The 23,773-nt window shown below is 38.2% G+C and overlaps 1 protein-coding gene across 2 annotated transcripts; it reads left to right on the forward strand.

The window, feature by feature from the left end:
* The first annotated feature begins 435 nt into the window (after window positions 1-435).
* NOL11 (nucleolar protein 11) lies at window positions 436-18,592 on the forward strand. 2 transcript variants are annotated; one of them, XM_006776679.2, is made up of 18 exons: window positions 436-694; window positions 2,057-2,170; window positions 2,288-2,344; window positions 3,416-3,564; window positions 6,352-6,409; window positions 6,958-7,102; window positions 8,477-8,665; window positions 10,207-10,283; window positions 11,883-12,006; window positions 12,468-12,550; window positions 13,694-13,768; window positions 14,206-14,390; window positions 14,539-14,664; window positions 14,814-15,044; window positions 15,636-15,714; window positions 16,521-16,613; window positions 17,907-18,014; window positions 18,178-18,592. In XM_006776679.2, exons 1-18 carry the CDS (start codon window positions 554-556, stop codon window positions 18,292-18,294), a joined length of 2,151 nt encoding a protein of 716 aa, XP_006776742.1. In that variant the 5' UTR covers window positions 436-553; the 3' UTR covers window positions 18,295-18,592. The 2 variants fall into 2 exon arrangements, with proteins under 2 accessions (XP_006776742.1, XP_015427941.1); XM_015572455.1 differs by having other exon boundaries at window positions 14,874-15,044.
* The last annotated feature ends 5,181 nt before the right edge of the window (window positions 18,593-23,773 follow it).

The raw sequence follows: 23,773 nt of genomic DNA on the forward strand, positions 1-23,773 counted from the left end.
AGATGATGTGAGCCATGAGATGAAAAGGTTGAAAGTCACTGAGCTAGTGCTCAGAGAAGTGACAACCTTTGAGGCCTGAAAGGCAGCGGAGACTGGTGGGTTCTGAGAAGCTGGGGGATTAGGTATCTCATTTAGGTACAGCAGCACGTTATTAAGAATTTATCTACACTGTTCCGTTAGGTCGTGGTAGGAATTCGATTAGAGTAAAAATATAAATGTATAATTTACATTCGGACACTTGCCACGCCCACCCTCCAGCCTCCCAAGTCCGCAGCTCATTAAAGCACCGCGGACTCCCAACAGGTACGAGTTTCCCCGCCCCTGCTCACAACAGGAGTACATCCGGGACTCGCTGGGGCGTGGCCTGGGAGGTGGATTCTCACGCGAACTCCAGGCCCCGCCCACTCCACGCAGCACACGCGTAAGAGGTCGCAGGCTCCGAGGGCCTATTTCTCTTTCGGTGCCTTCCCGTCAATTCCGACTCCTAGTTCTCGCGAGAGGAAGCGCGAAGCCTGCCGGGAGGGATGCGCGGCGGTCCATAGGTTTGGCCAAGATGGCAGCCCTGGAGGAGGAATTCACGTTGTCTGGGGTACCCTTGGGTACCGGGCCTGACGGACTCTTAGGCGTGGAACAGTGCGACAAAACAGACCAGTTCTTAATAACCGACAGCGGCAGGACCGTCATCCTCTATAAGGTGAGGCCGATAGGACCGTCATCCTCTCTGAGGGGAGGGCGATGGGACCGGAGCGCCCCGCTGCTGTCTCGCCCCTTGCTGAGCGCGGAGCCCGAGCCTTGGGTCTCTCACAGCTTCAGGAAAAAAAATGGGTCGAGCGGGGTTAGCGGAAAGCCCGCTCGGCCCCTCCGGAATGCTGACGGAAGGCTAGAATTCGATTTGGTGGTTTTCCTGGAGAGAGAGGCATGTTCTGAGTTGCACGCTGCAAAGCGTCTAAGTGCACGTGGACCGGACTCGGAAAGGAAAGGAAGCCCGTGCGTTTGCTTGAGTCCCCGGAGGGAGATGACCTTGCAACCCCCTTCCTGGGGTCTCGGTCACCCCTCTGCCCCTTAAAGTGTCGGAACGGAGATCAGTCGGGCGGGAGAGGGTGACGGACATGGTGGGAACTGGTTTATCCCCGTGTCCATACACTTAGCCCCTCGGGGGGAAAGTTTTGTGGATTTTTATTTTTATTTTATTTTATTTTATTTGCTTCCTTCGTATCTTGATGGGAACCTTGATTTCGAGAAATCCGTTGCCAACTACACGCTGTAAATCCTGGGGTTGAGTCTGGGGAAATCTACATGCCCCGCCCCCTTTTCATCCTAAAGCCTGAAGACACACCTGTTAAGCAGCTGTATTTTTACTGATCGCGTAATTTTTTTTTCCTGGGTCGCAGAATATACTTTTCCGTGTGTTTCAGAAGCTAGGTAATCTACTTTGAGGTTTTGGGAACAAGTTACAAACAGTTTCCAAGCTATTTGCTTGTTTTGACTCTTCTGATGACACCGTTGGTTTTTCCCTGAGCTGTCAAGTGGACTTGAAATTTTTCAATTCCTGCATAGGAACATAATGGCTGTTAGCTACTCCTGCTTAATTGCCCATGCTTCTGTTCAAAGGCACAATGGGATAATTTTTTTTTAATGTACTGTTGTTTCTATTTAAATTTAACTACTTTGTAAAAGTTTTTTATATTTTTAGTTGTGGGGAAATACACATGGTAAAATTAACTGTCTGAAACCATCTTTTTAAAGCATACAGTTCAGGGTATTAAATTAAGTGCATTCACCTTGCTGGGCAGCCATCACCACCATCCATGTCTGGAAAACTCTTTTCATGGTGCAAATATGAAACTTCGCACCTATTGAGCAATGACTACCCATTCTCCCAGCCCCGGCGGCCACCATTCACTCTGTCTGAGGTGGAATCATACCGTATTTGTCTTTTTGTGACTATTTTTTTTTTATTTAGGAAATCTTTTGAATACTATCATTTTAACTATAAACTTGATTGCTTTTATCGTCAGAAACTGGCTTTTTAAATATTGTATGTTAATCTTACTAGGTTTCAGATCAGAAACCTTTGGGGAGCTGGTCAGTGAAACAAGGTCAAGTTATAACATGTCCAGCTGTGTGCAACTTTCAAACTGGAGAATATATTGTTGTACACGATAGCAAGGTGAGTTTTAAACTTTTATATACATATAAAACGCAACGTGTTCATTTATTAACTTCGTATTTATTATATGTAAATGAGCATTGGAATACTTTTCTTACTTAAATGTTTTAATTTAAGGTTTTGAGATTATGGACTAATGAAGATGTAAACCTGGATAAAGTATTTAAAGCTACAGTAAGTCTTTGGATTTTCCAACATATTTATTAGCTTATTGGTGAGATGAAATAATTTGTATTGTTGTAGCAGGTTGTTTATCTTAGTGCATCTGTGAATGTGAGCATAAAGCTTATAATAGTTTCTCATTCTAGTTATCTTACATGTCTCAGTTTGAGTTGATGTTACAAAATATAAAAACTTCCTTATCCCATGAGGTTAAGGATTTAAATACCTCCTGAATAATACATTTGTAGTTATTTCCATGAGTTTAGATGTTTGTGGTGTGTCCCTTGTGAGAACAGTTTCACTGTGCCTTTCTTTAAATAGGTAAAATAGACCCTGCAAATTTCTTGCATGTTATATTTTAAGAGTGGCACATAATGCATTAAAAAAGAACTGTGACTACTTGCCTTTTTTACTAATGACCTAAAGTGTGTTAAATAACTTCTTACTTATAAAATGAGTATCTCAAATTAGGTTAATCTAGAAAGTTCCTTCTATTTCTAAATGTCTAACTCTAATTATAATTGGCACATTTTAGAAGTAGCTCATAATAGAGCTGATTCAGCTATAAATGGCAGTTGTTGCCTGAACCCTTGAAATGTCTAGCCTGCTGACTGTGCTGTTCCCTAGTTTCAGGCTTTCCATATACCTTGCAGTGACACGGTCCTGAATTTTATGCAGTTGGATTAACTTCTTTTCTTGGGCTTGCAGGCTATGATTGTAATTATGGCATCAGTCTTTAGCTCCAGAATCGCTTATTAGTGGCTCTCTTTGTACTGCTCCCTCCCTCCAGTTTTGGCTGTAGCCTAACCTCCAGTATTCACAATGGAAGGATAAACTAAAAATGAATAAAAATGATTACTTAAGAGGGAGAGCAGGCAACAGGGTAGAAAGATAGGAGCAAAAGTTAGACTTCTGTATGTAATTTATGTTGTAGATTTGACTTTTAAACCATACATAATTATAAAACAATTGAATCAAAATGAAAACATCAGTTCTTAAAAATAAGCCTTCTCTAAATGTCTTGATTCTATTAGATGGCAATGGGTTTAGAATAAAAATTAAAATATTCTTATGTTCTCATAGTTGTCAGCTGAGGTGTATAGAATACTTTCGATACCAGGGACAGAACCCTTGGTGTTATTCAAGGAAGGTGCCGTTCGTGGTTTAGAGGCCTTGCTTGCAGAGCCGCAGCAGAAAATTGAAACTGTTATCTCTGATGAAGAAGTGATTAAGTAAGTTCTAATACTTGTAAGTGAATTTTTACCAAAGGCACTTTGCATGTTTTTTTTATAACTCTGATTGCTTTGTTAAAAAGCATTTTGGTTAGCCCTGGCTGGGAGGTTCAGTTGGTTGGAGTGTCATCCTGTGCACCGAAAGGTCTTGGGTACATACCCAGGTTGTGGGTTCCATCCCCAGCTGGGGCGTGTACAGGAGGCAACCAATTGATGTTTCACATAAATGTTTTTCTCTCTCCCTTCTGCACTTTTTCTAAAATCAATGAAAACATATCCTCAGGTAAGGATTTTTTTCAAAAATTTTTTTTTGGTTTTGAACATAATAAAAGCCTAATTAAAAACCACTTATAAAACGTTGGCTGCAATAACATACCTCAAAACCCTCTAGGGCAGTGGTTCTCAACCTTCCTAATGCTGCGACCCTTTCATACAGTTCCTCACGTTGTGGTGACCCCCAATTGCCTTTTTATAAATTGAACATAATTAAAGCATAGTGATTAATCACAAAAACAATACGTGATTATATATGTGTTTTCCGATGGTCTTAGGCAACCCCTGTGAAAGGGTCATTCGACCCCCCAAAGGGGTCACAACCCACAGGTTGAGAACCGCTGCTCTAGGGTGCTAGATGACTGAGGAAACTAAGATCATATGAGTCTGTTCTGATGACAGAAAACTGGATAGTCAGTTATTTGTAGATGAAGTGGGTAATCTCACACCAAAATAATCTTTGTTTCTGTCATATTGCCTTGACTGCCATAGTTAGAGCTCTTGCCTCTGAGGAAATGTGCAGCTTGTTAGTGAAACGATAGTGTTTTGAGCCCATCTGCTTTCCCAGATCCTGGAACAAAATCAAGAAAATGAATCACGCCGAAACCGGTTTGGCTCAGTGGATAGAGCGTTGGCCTGCGGACTGAAAGGTCCCAGGTTCGATTCCGGTCAAGGGCATGTACCTGGGTTGCGGGCACATCCCCAGTGGGGAGTGTGCAGGAAGCAGCTGGTCGATGTTTCTCTATCATCGATGTTTCTAACTCTCTATCTCTCTCCTTTCCTCTCTGTAAAAACTCAATAAAATATATTTTTTTTAAAAAGTGAATAATGTTTAAAAAAAAAAAAAAGAAAGAAAATGAATCACCCAAATGATAGCAGGAAATTTCATGATTTCATCTCTCTCCAATCCCCATTATTTTATCACATTTCCTATTCAGTTAACTTGCTCTCCAGGTCCACCTGAATCAAACTTTCTAAAAATCAAAGCAAAGACCTGTACTTAGTGAACAGTGTGGACAATGACCAGTTAGTCTATCTTGGACTTCCCTTGAAGTGTGAGCAACTGGGAAAAAATATAGGTAGAGGATTTGGGTTAATAGCCATTTTGCGAAAAACTGGCCATGCAATCTTGTTACAAGCCCTTTTCACACTCCTGTGCCTAAGTTCCCACTGTCACTTTAAGAAGGCAGTTGAGCCGTAACCGGTTTGGCTCACTGGATAGAGCGTTGGCCTGGGGACTGAAGGGTCCCAGGTTCAATTCCAGTCAAGGGCATGCACCTTAGTTGCAGGCACATCCCCAGTGGGGGGTGTTGTGCAGGAGGCAGCTGATTGATGCTTCTCTCTCATCGATGTTTCTGACTCTCTATCCTTCTCCCTTCTTCTCTGTAAAAAATCAATAAAATATATATTTTTTTAAAAAAAAGGCAGTTTAGATGCTAATGTTTTTCTCCGAATGCTAGTCCCAAAAAATGACACTCAAAAAGGGAGGGGTCCTTAGCTGGTTTGATGCTGTCGTTAGAGAGATGGCCTACAGACTGAAGGGTCTGGATTTGATTCCAGTCAAGGGCAAGTACCTCAGTTGCAGACTTGAACCCCAGCCCTGATTGGGGCATGTGTGGGAGGCAACCAATGTGTTTCTCTCGTATTGATGATGTTCTCTCCTTCCCCCTCCCTTACACTCCTCTAAAAAAAAACACAATGGAAGCCGCTGGCATTGCTCAGTGGTTGAGCATCAACCTATGAACCAGGAGGTTAACTGTTTGATTCCCAGTCAGACCACATGCCCAGGTTGTGGGCTCCATCCCCATTAGGGGGTGTGCAGGAGGCAGCCATTCGATGTTTCACTGTCAGGTGCATGTTTCTCTCTCTCTCTCTCTCTCTCTCTCTCTCTCTCTCTCTCTTTCTTCCTCTCTGAAACCAATAATAAAAATATATTTATAAATAAGTAAACGGAGCTTCAGTGGCGCAATTGGTTAGCGCGCGGTACTTATAAATAAGTAAAATTTAAAAATCAGCAGAAAAATAACCTCAAGTGAGGATTAACCAAAAAAGGCAGGGGCAAGGAGAGTAGAGGCACCAATAAATTTGGGAAACACATCATACTGTCACACCCTACCCTACCCCCTTGTAAACTTTATAACTCACATTATTATCTTTAAGACTGGGAAGTTCAGCAACTTGCATTTAATCCACAGACGCATTTGACAGAGAAATACCTACTAATTCCTTCTGGTATATACAGGGTGGGGCAAATGTAGGTTTACAGTTGTTCATATCGAAAATAATACAATAATAATATTAAGAGTAACTCTTGTGTTTCTTATACCCATAACTGTAAACCTACATTTGCCCCACCCTGTATTTTGGAATACTGAATTAAGTATTCTCTGATGTCTCTCTCTCTCTCTCCTCTCTCTCTAAAAAACATATAAAAGATATTTTCTTAAATTTAGATTGATGGTATGTTTCAACTGGTGATTTGGCATTTTATAATTTTTATTTTTATTTTTTTAGGTGGACAAAGTTTTTCATGGTATTTAGGCATCCTGCCTTAATCTTTATTACTGAAAAAGTAAGTGAGATCTCTAATTCCTGGGTCAGTATATAACATTTTAAAACCACTTAATTACTTTTAAAACTAAAATAGGACTTTAGTATTTCTGTCAGAAGATTATGTGTTTTGTATCTTTTAAATACTAAAGAGTCTACTGGCTATATTTCTATGTTTAACTGAAATATTTTATAACATTTAAATTTAATTAGACAATAGGTTTTTAAGCACCCATTAAAGTAATTAGAATGGGGTAACATGGTTTTAACATTTAAATATAGTTGGTTGAGCCAGAACCGGTTTGGCTCAGTGGATAGAGCGTCGGCCTGCGGACTCAAGGGTCCCAGGTTCGATTCCGGTCAAGGGCATGTACCTTGGTTGCAGGCACATCCCAGTGAGGGGTGTGCAGGAGGCAGCTGATCAATGTTTCTCTCATTGATGTTTCTGGCTCTCTATCCCTCTCCCTTCCTGTGAAAAATCAATAAAATATATTTTAAAAAATAAAATAAAATAAATATAGTTGGTTGAAATGAGAGTATTTAAAAAATAAAATAACTTTTTTTTTGCAGCATGGAAATTACTTCGCTTATGTACAAAAGTTTAACTCAAGTGTTGTGAGCAAATATACCCTCTTACTTGGACAAGAAGAAAAATCTGTTATACAGAGTTTTACTGCATCTTTGTGTCGGAAATTCATTTCTTTGATGTCATTAAGTAAGTATTTTTCTTTGAATTTACTGTGACTGTAAGTAGAGGAATATTACAGGATGGTACTTGTTTTTGCAGTTTTCTGCTATAGCACTTTCCATTGCATGCTTTCTTACAAGCATTTATACCTTCACTTTTTGCACTTTGCCATGTCTGGTCAAGCTTAAGTCATTGGTTCTCTGCAGGTAAATGTTATGTCTTTAAATTTATCATAAGCAGTAAGCGATAGTATAACACTAACAAAAAAAGAAAAATCACCTTTAATCTTTATCATGATAAGGCCAGGTTCTTTGATATAATAATTACTGAACCATAAAATATCTAAGATTGTTACTAAATGGCCCTCCATTTCTTTTTTTCCCAGTCTTGAGACTTAGTGTGGCCTTCTTTGAATGGAGGCAGGAGGCTAAAAGGAGACGAACAAAGCACTCTAGGCCTAAGCCAACCAGTGTTTTACATGTTACTTTCATGCCTTGGAGTGTACCTGTTTATAATGGTGTAAAGGATAGCCCCAGTCATGCCTAGGGGGAGAAAACTAATGCTATACCACTACCCTTTTTGGCTTCTTTTGAAGTTGTTTTGAGAAGGTTAAGGGAGGAAAAAAACAAGAGCAATATTTAGAGAACTTATGTATTATTAAAACAAGAGCAATATTTAGAGAACATATGTATTATCACAATTAAAAATCTTTGTGAAGTTTTTCAGTTTGCAAATGTTTTCAATAGCTATTAATAAAAATGTTTCATTTATCATTTCTAGGTCATTGGAATCTGCTTAATGCCTTTGCTTGACAGGGACTGGTTTTCTTAAAGTTTAACCTATATGGCATAGTTATTGTTAAATAGAAGTTTACAAGTTATATTTTAGCTTATTGAACATTAAAGTAGGGATTCTGAACCACAGGTCCTAAAAATCTTCCTGTAACATATCTAGAACCACATGGAATTGCCAAAATTTAGTTGACATACCAAAAAATAGCAATTTCATATGGTTTTCAGGATGATGAGGTAACAAATGTGATGCATAAACCAGAATGCTAATTTATTCCTAATGAGAGATATATCCTTTCAGTGACTAGATTTTCTGTATCCCTAACAATCTCCTGTCATATTTTATTACAGGTATTTACAGTTTTGATTTCTTGGCTATTACGACATTTCTTACGAAGATTTTTATTAATGATACTCCTCCCTTAATTTTAAATTTGTAATATGTTCTTTAAGCAAAAGTAGAGTGATGTGATTGGTACATTTGTTTATTTTTCTGGTTGGATCCTGTATCAAAATTGATAAAATCTTATAAACAACCTAGTACATACATTTAACTATTATAAATTTGTTCTTTATCCAATATTGAACAACAAATACTTGTTTTCAACAGGCTCAGATGGGTGTATATATGAATCCTTGATACCAATACATCCGAGTGACCCAGAAAATAATCAACTTCAGAGGGTAGTTAGATCACTGTTGCTCAAGACTGTCGTGTCTGGAAATGCTCGAAATGCACTCAGTGTCCTGGATCAAGATCACGTAGCAGTCCTGGGACCACCGCTGCCAGCTTCTAAGGGTAACTAAAAGCAAATCAATTAGAAGTCCTTTGGATTTTTCCTTCACGGTGTACCTATAGGACGTTGACTTTCATCTTGCATTTGTTAATTTTTCAAAAACTTTCCTTGCATCACTACTTTGCTCATGACTCATGTCTTAAAGAAATAAAAACTGCAGGTGTCAATGCCAACCCATGGGCATTTGAAACATTGATAAGCCTTACCTAGAGCATTAAATTCATAACTTGGCCACATTTACACAGAATAGAAATCCACTGGACTTGGACAGCTTGAAATTTGGGGACGACTATGCTTTTTCATTTCTGTCACCAGAGCAGGATTCTCATCATCACCTTACCCCCAAGCACCCCTGCACACACACAGACTTAGAGTCTATCATGAAAGACCCAGTTATTCCTGGCCAGTGCAAGATTGGGGTCTCTCCACCTATACTATAAAACTCAGAACCTATTGTTTATCCCTCAGGTCTCCTCACAGTCTAGACCCCATTCACCTTTCCCGCTCTCTTCTCCTAACTTCACAGCAAGAACCCTCTGCTTTGTTCATGCCAGGCTCCCTGTTGACTACAAGCTTGATATGCCCATCCTCACCGGTGTACTTTGTTAAGTTCCTCCTACTTATAGGCACTACTAGTAATAGCATGGCTATGTGCCAGGCATTTTACTTAAATTATCTCATTATTTGTATCATGTTACCTTCCAACAAACTTTTGAGAAAAAGTACACTTAGCATCCCTATTTCACAAGTCAGGAAACTTAGGTGTTAGGTAATTAAGTCGTGAACTAGGATTCAGCCCAAGCAGGTTGACTCTAATATGCCATGTACCTCACCCCTCTTAAGTCCTGGCTCTTAACCATTTTACTATGCTGTGCTTCTCTCTCTCAACCCCCCTCCTTCCTCTTTCTGGTTCATGCTCTATGCAGCAAAAAAAACAGTAACCACTGTTAGAGTTGTATCTTAACCTGAGATATCATAGAGACCTTTCCATACCAGCATGTTGTTATTATTAAGACTTTAGCCCTAGCCAGAACCGGTTTGGCGCAGTGGATAGAGCGTCAGCCTGCGAACTGAAGGGTCCCAGGTTCGATTCCGGTCAAGGGCATGAGCCTTGGTTGCGGGCACATCCCCAGTGGGGAGTGTGCAGGAGGCAGCTGATCAATGATTCTCTCTCATCATTGATGTTTCTATTTATCTCTCCCTCTCCCTTCCTCTCTGAAATCAATAAAGAAATATATTTTTTAAAAAAAGACTTTATGTTTTTGGGCAGTTGAAGGTTTATAGCAAAATTGAGGGAGAGAAAAAAAGGAAAAAAAATTGAGGGAGAAGTACACAGATAACTTATATATGCCCTGCCTCCACACATGTGCATTCTTCTTTTCATGAGGTGTAATTCCTTTAAATTTTGGTGGCAATCACTGTTGTCATTGCTCAGTAAAGCAAAACTTGTGTGTTTAACTATGACTCTTCCCTTGTCCCACCCACAAGGCATCATATATTTATTTATTCTTGGGACTATTCTGAATTTCTCTTTTTTTCACAGAATGCCTCTCCATATGGAACACAAAATTTCAAACACTGCAGATTTCAAAAGAATTACCACAAGGTACCAGTGGTCAAGTAAGTTTTTGCACTTGGAAATTTTTTCAAGTTATTTTTGTGCCTAATGAAGATACCTCTTTGTTCTAAATATTTTTTTAACCCGAAAGATTATATTTAATTTGGTTGTTTTACTAGTTTTCCTTATGTAAGACTAAATTATAGCTAGTTTTAGATCAGGGAGAACAATTAACTAGTCATTAAATTATCTTGGATTTTAGCTGCTCTTTGATTTGGTCCTTTTTTTTAAACTGATTTCAGAGAGGAAGAGAGAGTGAGAGAGAGATAGCAACATCAATAATGCAGGAGAGTCATTGATCTGCTACCTCCTGCATGTGCCACACTGGGGATCAAGCCCACAACCCAGGCATGTGCCCTGACTGGGAACCAAACCATGATCTCCTGGTTCATAGGTCGAAGCCCAATTACTGAGCCACACCTGCTAGGCTGGTTTGGTCTTTTACTTTTGTATTTTGAACTATACCCTTTTATAGTTCTTTTTTTTTAACATATCTCTGTTGTATGTTACTTTTCCTAATAACTTAGTCTGTTAGGTTTATGTTAAAGATTATTATGGAATTACATAAGAATACTTTAAGAGCCCAGGTGGCATGGCTCAGTGGTTGAGCGTCAATCTATGAACCATGAGGTCAGGGTTTGATTCCCAGTCAGGGCACATGCCCAATTTGTGGGCTCAGTCTCCAGTGTGGGGCAGGCAGGAGGCAGTCGATCAATGATTCTCTCTCATCATTGATGTTTCTCTCTCTATATCCCTCTCCCTTCCTCTCTCTGAAATCAATTTTAAAAAACCATAAAAATATTTTTTTTAAAAACACAAGACAACAAAAAACACATATCCTCTGGTGAGGATAAAAGGAAAAAAAAAAAGAAAAAGAAAAAAGCCACACCTCACTCTTATCCAAAATCCCTCTGGAAGAGTGTTCCACTGCTTGTGAGGCATTGTACTCCCCCAATCCATGGATTGTTTCCCTTGAATAAAGGACATCAAAATCATGAATTTAATTGTGTTAGCTTTGACACTTGATATCATGTAACTAGAATATAAAATACTGTTCATCTTTAAAAGTAACCCCAGCCCTAACCGGTGTGGCTCAGTGGATAGAGCGTCAGCCTGCGGACTCAAGGGTCCCAGGTTCGGTTCCGGTCAAGGGCATTTACCTTGGTTGCGGGCAACACCATAGATAAGGAGGGACTACTATAAAGCTGGGATGAAATTAGTATTTAAAAATTTTTACCCTAGCTGGTTTTGCTCAGTAGATGGAGTCAGGGGTACCGGGTTCGATTCCGGTCAAGGGCATGTGCCCAGGCACATCCCCAGTGGGGGGCGTGCAGGAGGCAGCTGGTTGATGTTTCTCTCTCATCAATGTTTCTGACTCTCTATCCCTCTTCCTTCCTCTCTGTGAAAAATCAATAAAATATATTTTTAAAAAAATAAGTTGTACATGGGATTGTTCTGAAAAGTTGCTTAACTTTATCATCTCCTTTTGTGTTCTATTAAGATTGCTCACACCATAAATTATTGTTATAAATTATATGACTCTGTTGAATCAGATCATAGAACTGGGAAAAATGATTACATTTTTATAACTTTTTTTGTAGCTTTGGTATTATGGGGAACATTTATTTATGCTACATGGAAAAATTCTAACTGTGATTCCATACAAGTGTGAAATGTCATCATTAGCAGGTGCTCTTGGAAAACTTAAGCATGGTCAAGATCCAGGTAGGAACTTACTAGTTTGTTTGATTAATATAAACAGCCATCAATTTATAGAGTCTGTTCTTAATGTTGAAAATTGCCACTGATTATTGGCATTTCCTTGTCCCAGGTATCTACCTGGGGAACAGTCCACATTGCAGGTATTGCCACAGGCTTAAGAGCTACACTGTGGTTTTGAACATCAGTGTTCTTCTGACTTTTGGGGCAAGGGGAGAGTCCCCCAGACAAAATCATGAATATCTCTACCCTCCCTGGTTTACCACCAGTCTCATTTGTTGGCTTAATGTTGCTGGACACATAGCCTTTTACTATACTGTGACGTACTTACCTGGGTTTATCAGTAAAATTAAATGGACAAGCCTCTCTTGAATTGTGCATAATTGGTGGTTGTTTTTTCTTTGATTGGTTGAGTAAATACCATAGGTCAAAGAATGCTAGAAATTGTGTATTTTTTATTTTCTTAGGCACTCAGACCATGCCTCATTTTGTAAATTGGGAAGCCTCTCAGGGACTTGGATCCCAGAACTCAGAGCCATCAAAGAGAATTGTAAGTTTGGTCATCGAAATGCAAATATTATAAAATGGGAAAAGGCTGAATTATTTTAATGATTCGTATCTATACAGCTCTTACAGCTTTGATTTTAATGATGGGGCAGCTTAAAATATATTTTTATTAATTTCAGAGAGGCAGGGAGAGGGAGGGAGAGAGAGAGAGAGAGACATCAATGATGTGAGAGAATCATTGATCAGCTGTCTCCTACACACCCCTCCTGGGGACCTAGCCCACAACCAGGTCATGTGCCCTGACTGGGAATCGAACCGTGATCTCTTGGTTCATAGGTCAACGCTCAACCACTGAGCCACACCATAGGGCATGATGGGGCAATTTAAATCTTGAACTCAATAACCCTTCAGCCTTTATCCAAAAATGACACACGTTATCCAGTAGTTAATTTTTATGGGCATGTTTTTAGGTAAGATCCAGGTATGAAAATGGACCAATTCGCAATTAGTAAAATACCTTCCTGAATATAAAGGTTTTATTTTATGTTTAAAACACAAAAAACTGCCCTGACCAGATAGCTCAATTAGTTAGAACATCGTCCCTATAGGCCAAAATTGTGGGTTCAAACCCTGTACAACGTACATACAAGAGTCAACCAGTGAAGGCATAAATGAGTGGAACAACAAATCAATCTCCATCTCTCTCTATCTGACCCCTTCCCCTCTTGTCCCCTCTCCCTACCACTCTCTAAAATCAATATAAGTACATTTTTTAAAAATTTTTTAATAAAAAAATCTTAAAAGCATTAGACATTTTGCCCTAACCAGTTTGGCTCAGTGGATAGAGCGTTGGCCTGCGGACTGAAGGGTCCCAGGTTCGATTCCAGTCAAGGGCATGTATCTTGGTTGCGGGCATATCCCCAGTAGTGGGTGTGCAGGAGGCAGCTGATCGATGTTTCTCTCTCATCGCTGTTTCTCTCTATCCCTCTCCCTTCCTCTTGGGAAAAAAAAAAAGTTAAAAGCTTAAATAAACCAACTTTTCATTATAACAAAATTAAATTATTAAAAAAACCTTTGTGATTAGAACATAAGTTTGCTAGTCTCTTTGGGATGTTTTATATTCTTCTAAATATATATTGGAATTTTTAAATTATTTTGAGATCCTAATCAATTTACTTAATTATAGTTAAGGAGAAGGAAAATTGAAGCAAGTGTACAGCCAGAAGTTCCAGCATCCCAGCAACTTTTATCAACCATAAAGGTAAATGAAAAAATATTAGAAATAAGAAAAGTCAAGTGGTTAAAAGAAATCCTACTTACTTTTCATTCTATCTTATTTTTATGATCATTTTTATAGCTACAGCTAACCTAACACTTGTGTAGTACCTTAAGATTTTCAGTGACCCAATATTTTGGCTTATTTGACTTGCTAAGCGTTTTGTGTGATGGTGGTGCTCTCATCAGTATCTCATTCAGCTTTGCATTGAATATTTGTAATTTATCCTCTTAAAGATTTTTATTTCTAAACCCTTGAATTTTTTTTCTTTGCCATTTGTCTTTGTGCAGCAAATTGTCAAGTCCATTTTCACAGAAATGTATGGATGCCATTAGTGACTTAAAATGTTGAGCTTGGACCTTTAAGTTCAGAGTGACATTTATTAATGTACCAGACTGAACTCTTTAAATCTGCCCTTTCAGAAAGATTCAGAAAAACACATTGAAATAGAGCTACGTAAATTTTTGGCTATTAAGCGGACACCTGACTTTCATACTGTTATTGGGGACATAGTAATAGGACTTCTGGGAAGATGTAAAACAGAACCATCATTTTATCCTCGGAACTCTCTGATGCAGCTTGTCCAGATGCATGTGCTTTCTTACAGGTAAACGTTTGCACACCAAACTATGTGCATAACTTTTTTTTACCTTGTTTCTTATAGTTCTAATTTCCATGCTCTGAAAAACTTATAAATTATTTGCAGTTGAGATTTTTCTTAATATATAAAGATGATACATGTTTTCTTTTCTTAGCTTGTGCCCAGGCTTAATGGAAGTTGCATTAGAAAAGACAGATGTAGAGATGTTGCAGCTCTGTCTTCAGCAGTTCCCTGACATTCCTGAAGCAGTCACCTGTGCTTGCTTAAAAATGTTCTTGAGGTAAGTTAGAAGCCAATGGTCCCCTTCTTTCACTGCATATTTAACCTATTGTGTTGTTTGATTTCTAAAACTGAATGCTTGGAAAATGAAAAATTTTCCAGTAAGTTCAAATAGCGATAAGACTTAATTTCTTTCAATTAACATGATAGCATTGGTGATGACAGTCTTCAAGAAACAGATGTTAATATGGAGTCAGTTTCTGACTACAGTGATGCTGTACAAGAAGAGAAGATGGAAGAGCAAACGGGAATTCTTCAAAATGGCTTCAATCCTGAAGAAGATAATTGTGATAACTGTGATAAAGAGTTAAGTGAAAAGCCTCAGAACACAATAGAGGAGACCACTTCGTGCCCTGTAATACCAAAAAGAGCAGCTCTCCTGTATCCTTTGAAATAGTTTTCTTTGTATTGTCTCTTTTGGGGGGTATAGTCAAATGCCAATCAGTAAGGAATGATTAAATAATTTAAAGTGATTTTTAAAAATTGATTTTAAGAGGGTGGGGAGAGAAAAACAAACACCTCGACTTATTGTTCCACTTCTTTACGTATTCATTGGTTGATTCTTGTATGTGCCCTGACCAGGGACCAAACTGGCAACCTTGGTCTATTGGGCCAACACTAATGAACTGAACAAAAACCCAGGGTGGGTTTTGTTGTTATTGTTGTTGTTTGTTTGTTTTTCAGGGGTTTTTTTAGTTTCTGCTTGAAAATGGATTACATTCATTGCTATACTGAAACAACTTACTTAAATGTGTTTTCTTATGTCAGAAGCTATACTCTTCAATTCTAAAGTTGGTATTCTGAGTAAATACCACTCTCTAGTGATTAGGAGGATGTTCAGTGGTAGAACTCTTCTAGAAAAGTAAAACTTTCATATAAATTTTTAAAAATTATTGGGAAAGGGAATTATTCATACTTTTAGTAGAAAAACCTTTATTTATTGGCATAAGATTTTCCTTTATTCCTAAATAGAAATGCAGTTCTTCATTCAGCATATAGTGAAACATTTCTTCTGCCTCATTTGAAAGACATCCCAGCACAACATATCACTGTGAGTGTTCTTATAAATCCTATAGAATTTTACTTCTGGTTTAAATTTGCACCTTCACTCCAACCAGCTTTTAGGGCATTCAAAAGGATATCAGCTTCCTTCATGTGAATAAGAGGTTCCACAGCCCTCATTGTGAAAATTGTGCCTAGGAGATCAGAGAGATTTTTTGTTGGCAGACGTTGGCATGGTCCTGGTGCCAACCCTGAAGGCCAGGTTAATCCATCTGAGTCAGCGGTTCTCAACCTGTGGGTCGCGATCCCTTTTGGGGTCGAACGATCCTTTCACAGGGGTCGCCTAAGACCATTGGAAAACATATATATAATTACATATTGTTTTTGTGATTAATCAGTATGCTTTAATTATGTTCAATTTGTAACAATGAAAATACATCCTGCATATCAGATATTTACATTACGATTCATAACAGCAACAAAATTACAGTTATGAAGTAGCAACGAAAATAATTTTATGGTTGGGGGTCACCACAACATGAGGAACTGTATTAAAGGGTCGCGGCATTAGGAAGGTTGAGAACCATTGATCTAAGTTATACACTATTTAAAAAATTGCCCAAAGAAGGATTCTCTCTTCTCTACTTATTATTTGTAAATAAACTCCCTACCCACCCCTCCCAAAACAAATGATCTCATCATTGATGGCAGGGACTATAGTTTTATTTATTTTTGTGTCATTAGATAGTAAAAATCGGTAGCCTCTTAAAATTCCTTCCAGTTTCTGTTAGCTTTCCATATAGCAAACATATTTCTATCCAAATGATAAATTGTCCTTTTTTCCCCCCCACCCAGCTATTTCTCCAGTATTTGTATTTTCTTTATTTGAAGTGTAGTGAAAGTGCAACTATGACTCTTCCTGGAATACACCCTCCAACCCTAAACCAGGTGAGATCATTTTTTAATTTTTATTCAGTGCTGGGGAAAGTCTGTTTATTTCGTTTATATATAGTGTCAGAACATGGAATTCAGTAACTGATTTCTCCTTGTCTCTTAATCAATATGAACTTTTTTTCTCAATCTGTATACCAATCACTGGAGTGGAAGGTCGGGAGCATCTTTCAATTTGGTAGATTGAGTTTTAAAGTTATAATTCTAGCCCTAGCCGGTTTGGCTCAGTGGATAGAGAGTCAGCCTGCGGACTGAAGGGTCCCAGGTTCGATTCCGGTCCGGGGCATGTGCTTGGGTTGCGGGCACATCCCCAGTAGGGGCGTGCAGGAGGCAGCTGATCGATGTTTCTCTCTCATCGATGTTTCTGGCTCTCTATCTCTCTCCCTTCCTCTCTGTAAAGAATCAATAAAATATATATTAAAAAAAAAATAGGCACACTGTTTTTCCCTAGTACATTCATAGTTTTTTTTTCTGTGTTTAACTTTTTGATACATATAAAATCTATTTTGATGTAAGGACATTCATGGGTATCAGCTTTCCCTTCTCCCCCCAAATAGACATTGGTTTCCTTAATATTTTTTTATGACAATGATATTTGCCTGTTAACTATACCATTTGGAAATGTAGACCTACATAGGGTATTTTAATAAATGTTTAGCAATAATTTTATTTCAGTTCATGGTAGTTCATCTGTAATACTCACCCTATTCTTGGGGCATAGTTTATATTTCAGAATAGGAGAGAACTGCCAATAATCATAAAAAAATAACTTTCCCTTGAATTAAATATCACTGTAGCTTCCTCTTACTGATGAATACTATGAAAAAGATGCCATTATGCTTTTAAAATAGCAAGTATAAAAGCAGAAAAGTGCCCTGGCCAGTTTTCTCAGTGGTTAGAGTGCCAGTCCATACACTGAAAGGTCATGAGTTTGATTCTCAGTCAAGGGCATGAACCTGGATTGCAGGTTTGATTCCCTCCAGCCCTGGTTGGGCACTGCAGGAGGCAGCCATTCAATGTGTCTCTTTCACATCTATGTCTCTTTCTCTCCCTCTCTCACTTCCATTCTCTGAAAATCAATGGGAAAAATATTCTCAGGTGAGGATTTAAAAAAAAAGGCATAAAAGAGCCTTTTTATATTGTTTAGAAATTCTTTTATCTCTAAACTAAAATTATCAGGTATTTGTAAGGAAGAGTTATAACTGTTTGATATAATCATGGATATTAGGAAGTGAATCAACCTAAAATTAAATTTAAAATCCTAATTTTTATTTTCCTGTTTACTTTCAGATTATGGATTGGATATGCCTACTTCTGGATGCTAATTTTACTGTTGTGGTAATGATACCAGAAGCCAAAAGTCTACTGTTAAGTCTTTACAAGTTTGTGAAATCTCAGGTGTGTGATAATTTGATCTATACTGAATTCATTTTGTACCCAAGTATCACCTGAATTAAAATTTATTCTTAAACTTTTTTCTTGAAATAGTTATAAGTAATAATTGAGGGCTTGTTCATATGTAGAGTGATAATAAAAGTTATTCTGAAACTTTTTTCTCTAGATATGCATTTGTTCCGAGCTCAACAAGATTGAAGTAAGTTTTCGCGAGCTACAGAAATTGAATCAAGAAAAGAATAATAGAGAATTATATTCAATTGAAGTGCTGGAACTCTTCTGATATTATCAGTTCTCTTTCATAGACGTTTTATGAAACTCTTAAAAGTGAATTCTTCCTACTCATCCAGGCAAGAGATGTGTTTTGTCTGTGACTGTCTTTCAATGACAAGAGAAATGTGAGAGTACCTAGACCATCACTTATTGATGCTCCTAGGGTGGACTGGAGATCTCATGAGAACCTATCCTGGTTTATGGACATTGGAGGGGAAAGTTCTGAAACTTTTAAAAAAAATATGTAACTGAGCTAATTTTAAGTAAACTTATTTGTGATACTTATAAAAGTCTCATTTCTTACCATATGTTTTAAATAGTTCTTTTATTTAAAAAATCACCATTGAAACACTGATTCTAGGAAGAACGTAATGTTGTCAGTGTCAGAGCTGTCCCGGCTCCTCTGTGCTCATAGCCGACAGCAGCAGTCAGTTCCACACGCAGGGTGGGGAATCATGCTTGCAGAGGCAGGGGCTTATCTTCTGCCATTTTTTACTGTTTTTGTTAATCCTCACCCGAGGATATTTTTTCCATTGATTTTTAACAGAGAGAAACATCAATGTGAGAGAGAGACATCGATTTGTTGCCTCCCACGAGTGGCACAAGTGGCCCTGGGGATCAAACCTGCAACCGAGGTACATGCAAATGATCAGAATCAAATTCAGGACCTTTCAGTTTGAGGGCCAATGCTCCAACCACTGAGAAAAACAGGCTAGGGCAATTTTTTCCTGTTCTTTATGTACTTACACTCACCTTTTCTTCCTACCCAGGCATTGAACAATACCTCTTTCTACACATTATCTCTCAGATTACCTCCATGATTAGTTGATAATTTAGGTTATAAAAGCATTACTAGATAGTAAAAAACAAATAGTTTAAAAGGTTGATTGACATAGAATTTCTCATTTTAACTCTTTGGATTTAGGCCAAATGAATGGTTTTATGTGGAAGAAATAGAGACTTTTGTTTCTTAAAAATAAACTCAAGTTTATTTTTGTTAAAAATGAAATCACTTTCAGGTGATGAATTTATTTTCCCAAAAGTAACTTGAAACTTTTCTGAGCCATGAAAGTCTCTGTTGAGTAAATACTTTTGAAACATTTACTTGAAGGGTTACAATATATATTTTTAAATTTTCCTATAAATTATAGTACATCCTATATAATAAAGAGCTAATATGCTAATTAGTCCAAACAGCAGAACAACCATCTGAATGACCATCCGGATGACCTTCCAGACGAAGCCAAGGCTGCAAGGGCTGGCCGAGGCTGCGAGGGCCAATCCCTTGCACGAATTTTGTGCATCAGGCCTCTATTATCTATGTGGCTAGTCATATTTATAATTTGGTGTTCGGTTTTAGGAATGTTTTTGTTTAATTATTGTTTAATTTTATGTAAAAAAAAAACACAACTGCTTCAAAGTAGTCCTACAGGAACACTTTGAGATAATAAATGGATACCACCTATATAATGCTTAAAAGATTAAATGATAGATTCTAAGTATGCCATGAGTATGTAGATTTGTAGAAAGCATTATTACTTTAATACCTAGCAAATTATCTTATCAAAACAGGATACCTTGGGTAGTGGCCCAGGACATGGAATCAAGATTTGAGATAGATTAAGTCTGGAAAAGATAAAAGTAAATTAGTCTAATTTTAAGGTTGAAAGGATTATTTGAATCAGAGAGGGGAAATAATGTAGTAGTGTCTATGCAGAACAATGTAGTGTTCATGGACAACTTGTTACAAAACCAAAAAAAAAAAGAGACTACAACTCCAGAATATATATCTTCCTCACCCTAAGACATGCTTGGAGTGTGGATGGGGACATCCATGTGAGAGAGAAATATTGATCCATTGCCCACAGTACATGCCCTGACTGGGAATCTAACCAGCAGCCTTTCAGTGCAAGGATGATGCTCAACCAACTGAGCCACTCTGGCTGGGCACCAAAAGGAAAGTTTTTTTAAATCTCTCCCCTCTTTAATTTATACTCACAAAGCAATTGACACTGATTTGCTTTTCCAGAAACACAAAAATATCTTGATGTGAGAGTGATGAGGTAATTATGGTTTCCTATAACCTTCATAAATTAACAAATTGAGTTTCTTGTCTAAAATGTAATTTCAGGTGAGCCTAGTTACCCTTGGCTACTTTTAATTTCTGGACTTATTTCTATGCTTTGGGTTGCCAGTGCCAAATTTGTTATACATTGTTATGATACAGTCAGACCACAGGAATGACAACATCTATTTCTTTTGGTTTATTTGGGTATTTTATTTTACTGTTCAGTGTCTTTTATTTTAAATTGTGCATCAGGTAAGGAATAGTGTATAGATGTTTTATTTTTCTTTATAATTGACTTGGAGAACTTCAAGTACATACTTGAAAGGCTTTTGGACTTGCACAGACCATCTGCATCCTGTTTTCATTATAGAGTTGGGCAAATAGCATGGAATATGCAGTAACTTAAACTATACACTGAAAATGAAAAGCTATTTTCAACAATTTGATTGGTGCATGATTCCCTTAGACTATCAGGGAGCTTAAGGCTTCTATAGCCTTTGGTATAAAGCTTTTAATTTATTTATATATTGCCTTTCAGACAAAGAGAAGTGTACAATTAAATAGTATGATAGAAATAGAAAGTTAGGCGCAGCAAAGATGGGTACAAATATGGTAACCGCAATCCAGCCTGTGTGGCTCAGTGATTGACCATTGATCTATGAACCAGGACGTCACACTAGATTCCAGGTCAGGGCACATGCCTAGGTTGCATCCTCAAGCCCCAGGATGGGTGGTGCAGGAGACAGCTGATCAATGATTCTCATCACTGATGTTTCTATTTCTTCTCTGAAATCAACAAAAGTACATTCTAAAAAAATTATGGGACCTGCAAAAGTCAACAGACTTTTAACTTAGGCTCACAAAAACTACCTGATTGTATATTTTTAAAGTTTTACTTTATGGGTCCTTCCCCTCTTTCTTTTTTCAGATAATAGACAATTTCAAGCATACAAAAATAGGCAGAAGAGTACAGTTGACCCTTGAACAATGCAGGGGTCAGGGGTGCTGACATCCCCCCATATACAGTCGAAAATCTGTGTATGACTTTTAACTCCCCCAGAACTTGAGTTGTTCCTTGGTATCCACGGGGAATTGGTTCCAGGACCCTCCACAGATACCAAAATCCTCAGACGTTCAAGTTCCCTATATAAAATGTTATAGATCAATGCATACAGTCAGCCTTCCACATCTGTAGGCCCCCAACCACGGTTTAAAAACAGTATGGGTGCCCTAGCCGGTTTGACTCAGTGGATAGAGCATTGGACCGCAGACTGAAGGATCCTGGGTTTGATTCCAGTCAAGGGCATGTACCTCAGTTGCAGGCTCTATCCCCAGCCCTTGTCGGGCCCATATGGAAGGCAACCAATCAATGTTTCTCTCCCCCTCTCTCCATTTCTACTCTCAAAAAAAATCAATGGAAAATATCCTTGGGTGAGGATTAACAAAACAAAGACATAAAACACACACACACACAAAAAAAAACAATATGAATATTTATTGAAAAAAAATCCATGCATAAGTGGGCCTGGGCAGTTCAAATCCATGTTGTTCAAGGGTCACCTGCTTAATGGATCTCATGTATATATTACCCAGCTTCAACATTTATCAGTATTTTCAATGCTGTTTCATCTCTGCCTCCACTCACCATATTATTGCAGACATCAGGTAATTTTATCTCTGAGTATTTCGTTTATTTATTTTTACAAGTTACTTGAATCAGGGTAAGTAAAGCTTACACATTGTGGTAATGGTTGATCAGTCTCATGACTTGTAATCTGTGAGTTCCCTTACCATCTCATTTGTTTCTTTCTTGCATTTACTTGTGAAAAAAAGTAGGTCCTTTGTCCTATAGAATTTCCAGTCCAGGTTTGCTGATTACTTCTCCATAGTACCATTTTTCACATTCTTCTGAATTCATAATTTCCTCTAAATTGGTATTTGGACCTAGAAACTATCAGATTCTGGTTCCTTTCTATTGTAGTGTACAATTTTAAAATAAGCTATTTAAGCCTTTCAGGGTACCATCAATATAAATTAATAGAAGCTTGCTTATATTGTGGGTAAGTATGTGTTTAAATTGATCATATTTTAAAACTGGATGTTCGTTCCCTAGGATTTTAAAGGAAGTTTTGTCTATTCCTGCACCTTTAATGAGTAGTGCTATTTTCTGTTGTATTCTTGATGCTAAATATTTCTCTGAAATGATTCTATTGGCAATGCCTGGTTGCATTTGCTATAGGGTGGAATGTCTCTGGAAGTGTTTGAGAGATCAGTTTTCTCATCTCATCTCTATAGATTTTGTAGTCACTTATTTATTGATTTCAGAGAGGAAGAGAGAAAGATAGAAACATCAATGATGAGAGAGAATCTTTTATTGTCTGCTCCTGCACACTCCCTACTGGGGATTGAGCCCACAACCTGGGAATGTGCCCTTGACTGGAATTGAACCTGGAACCCTTCAGTTCGCAGGCCAATGTTTTATCCACTGAGCCAAACCAGGCAATCCAGGGCTTGTAGTCACTTTTGCTTCAAATCTCTGCTCTTGTTATTTTTTGTCATTGTGCCTTGTTTTTTGTTAATCCTCAACCAAGGATGTTTTTCCATTGATTTTTAGAGAGAGTAGAGGGGAGAGGGAGAGACAGAGAGAAACATCGATGTGAGGGAGATGCATCGATTGGTTGCCTCCCGAATGCACTGGAATCGAACCCAGAACCCTTCAGTCTGCAGGCCAACGCGCAAGCCACTGAAAGAAACAGGCCAGGGCTGCTCTTGTTTAAAAAAACAAACAAAAACCTGGTGTGGTTTTCTTGTTATCATGTGACAGAAGGCCACAGGGAACTCTGTAGATCTGTGCTTTGTCTCTTGTCAAAGAGATATTTTTAGTGGGAGAGACTTTGTAACATAAAGGCAACCTGTCTCATTATAGCTAGGTTGAAATGAAATTTGCATATGATGCTGGAAGTGTTTTAGCTGGTCAAGTTCAGTCCTCACTTTCTACAGAGAAAAACAGTGATTAACTCAAGGTTGCTTGCTACTTTGTGGCAATGTGTGGTCTCCAAGCCAAGTTTTTAAGAAAAAAATAAGTAATATTTTAAATGTTGTGCAAATGTACTAAAACTCTGAGGAAAATATTAATTAGCACCATAGGTGTGTGGCTAGAGGGCTTAGAGTTAGACCTTGGTGTCGGGGCAAATGGGATTATGGTCCAGTTAATTGGCAAGGGATCCACCTCTGTTCAGAACTGTTAGCAGATGAAATATGAAGATGACACAGAGGACATGCCCATGAAATAATTACTGAATGATTGAAGAAGACAGCTTGGGTGAGAAATAACTACAAGATGGAAGAAAAATTCCCACAAACAAGAAGCTAAGTAGGGAACCAAAGGATTGGCTAGAAGCAGAAGTTAGGAGGGAAAAAG

The sequence above is a fragment of the Myotis davidii genome, unplaced genomic scaffold (assembly GCF_000327345.1).
Source record: "Myotis davidii unplaced genomic scaffold, ASM32734v1 scaffold69, whole genome shotgun sequence".
NCBI classification, from domain to species: Eukaryota; Metazoa; Chordata; class Mammalia; order Chiroptera; family Vespertilionidae; genus Myotis; species Myotis davidii.

Excerpts from the sequence above, each read along its gene's own strand:
- NOL11 (XM_006776679.2), top strand. The coding sequence starts at position 554 with ATGGCAGCCCTGGAGGAGGAATTCACGTTGTCTGGGGTACCCTTGGGT. Across the intron at positions 12,551-13,693 it reads CAGAGCCATCAAAGAGAATT|TTAAGGAGAAGGAAAATTGA; the intron begins GTAAGTTTGGTC and ends ACTTAATTATAG. Across the intron at positions 18,015-18,177 it reads ACAAGTTTGTGAAATCTCAG|ATATGCATTTGTTCCGAGCT; the intron begins GTGTGTGATAAT and ends TTTTTTCTCTAG.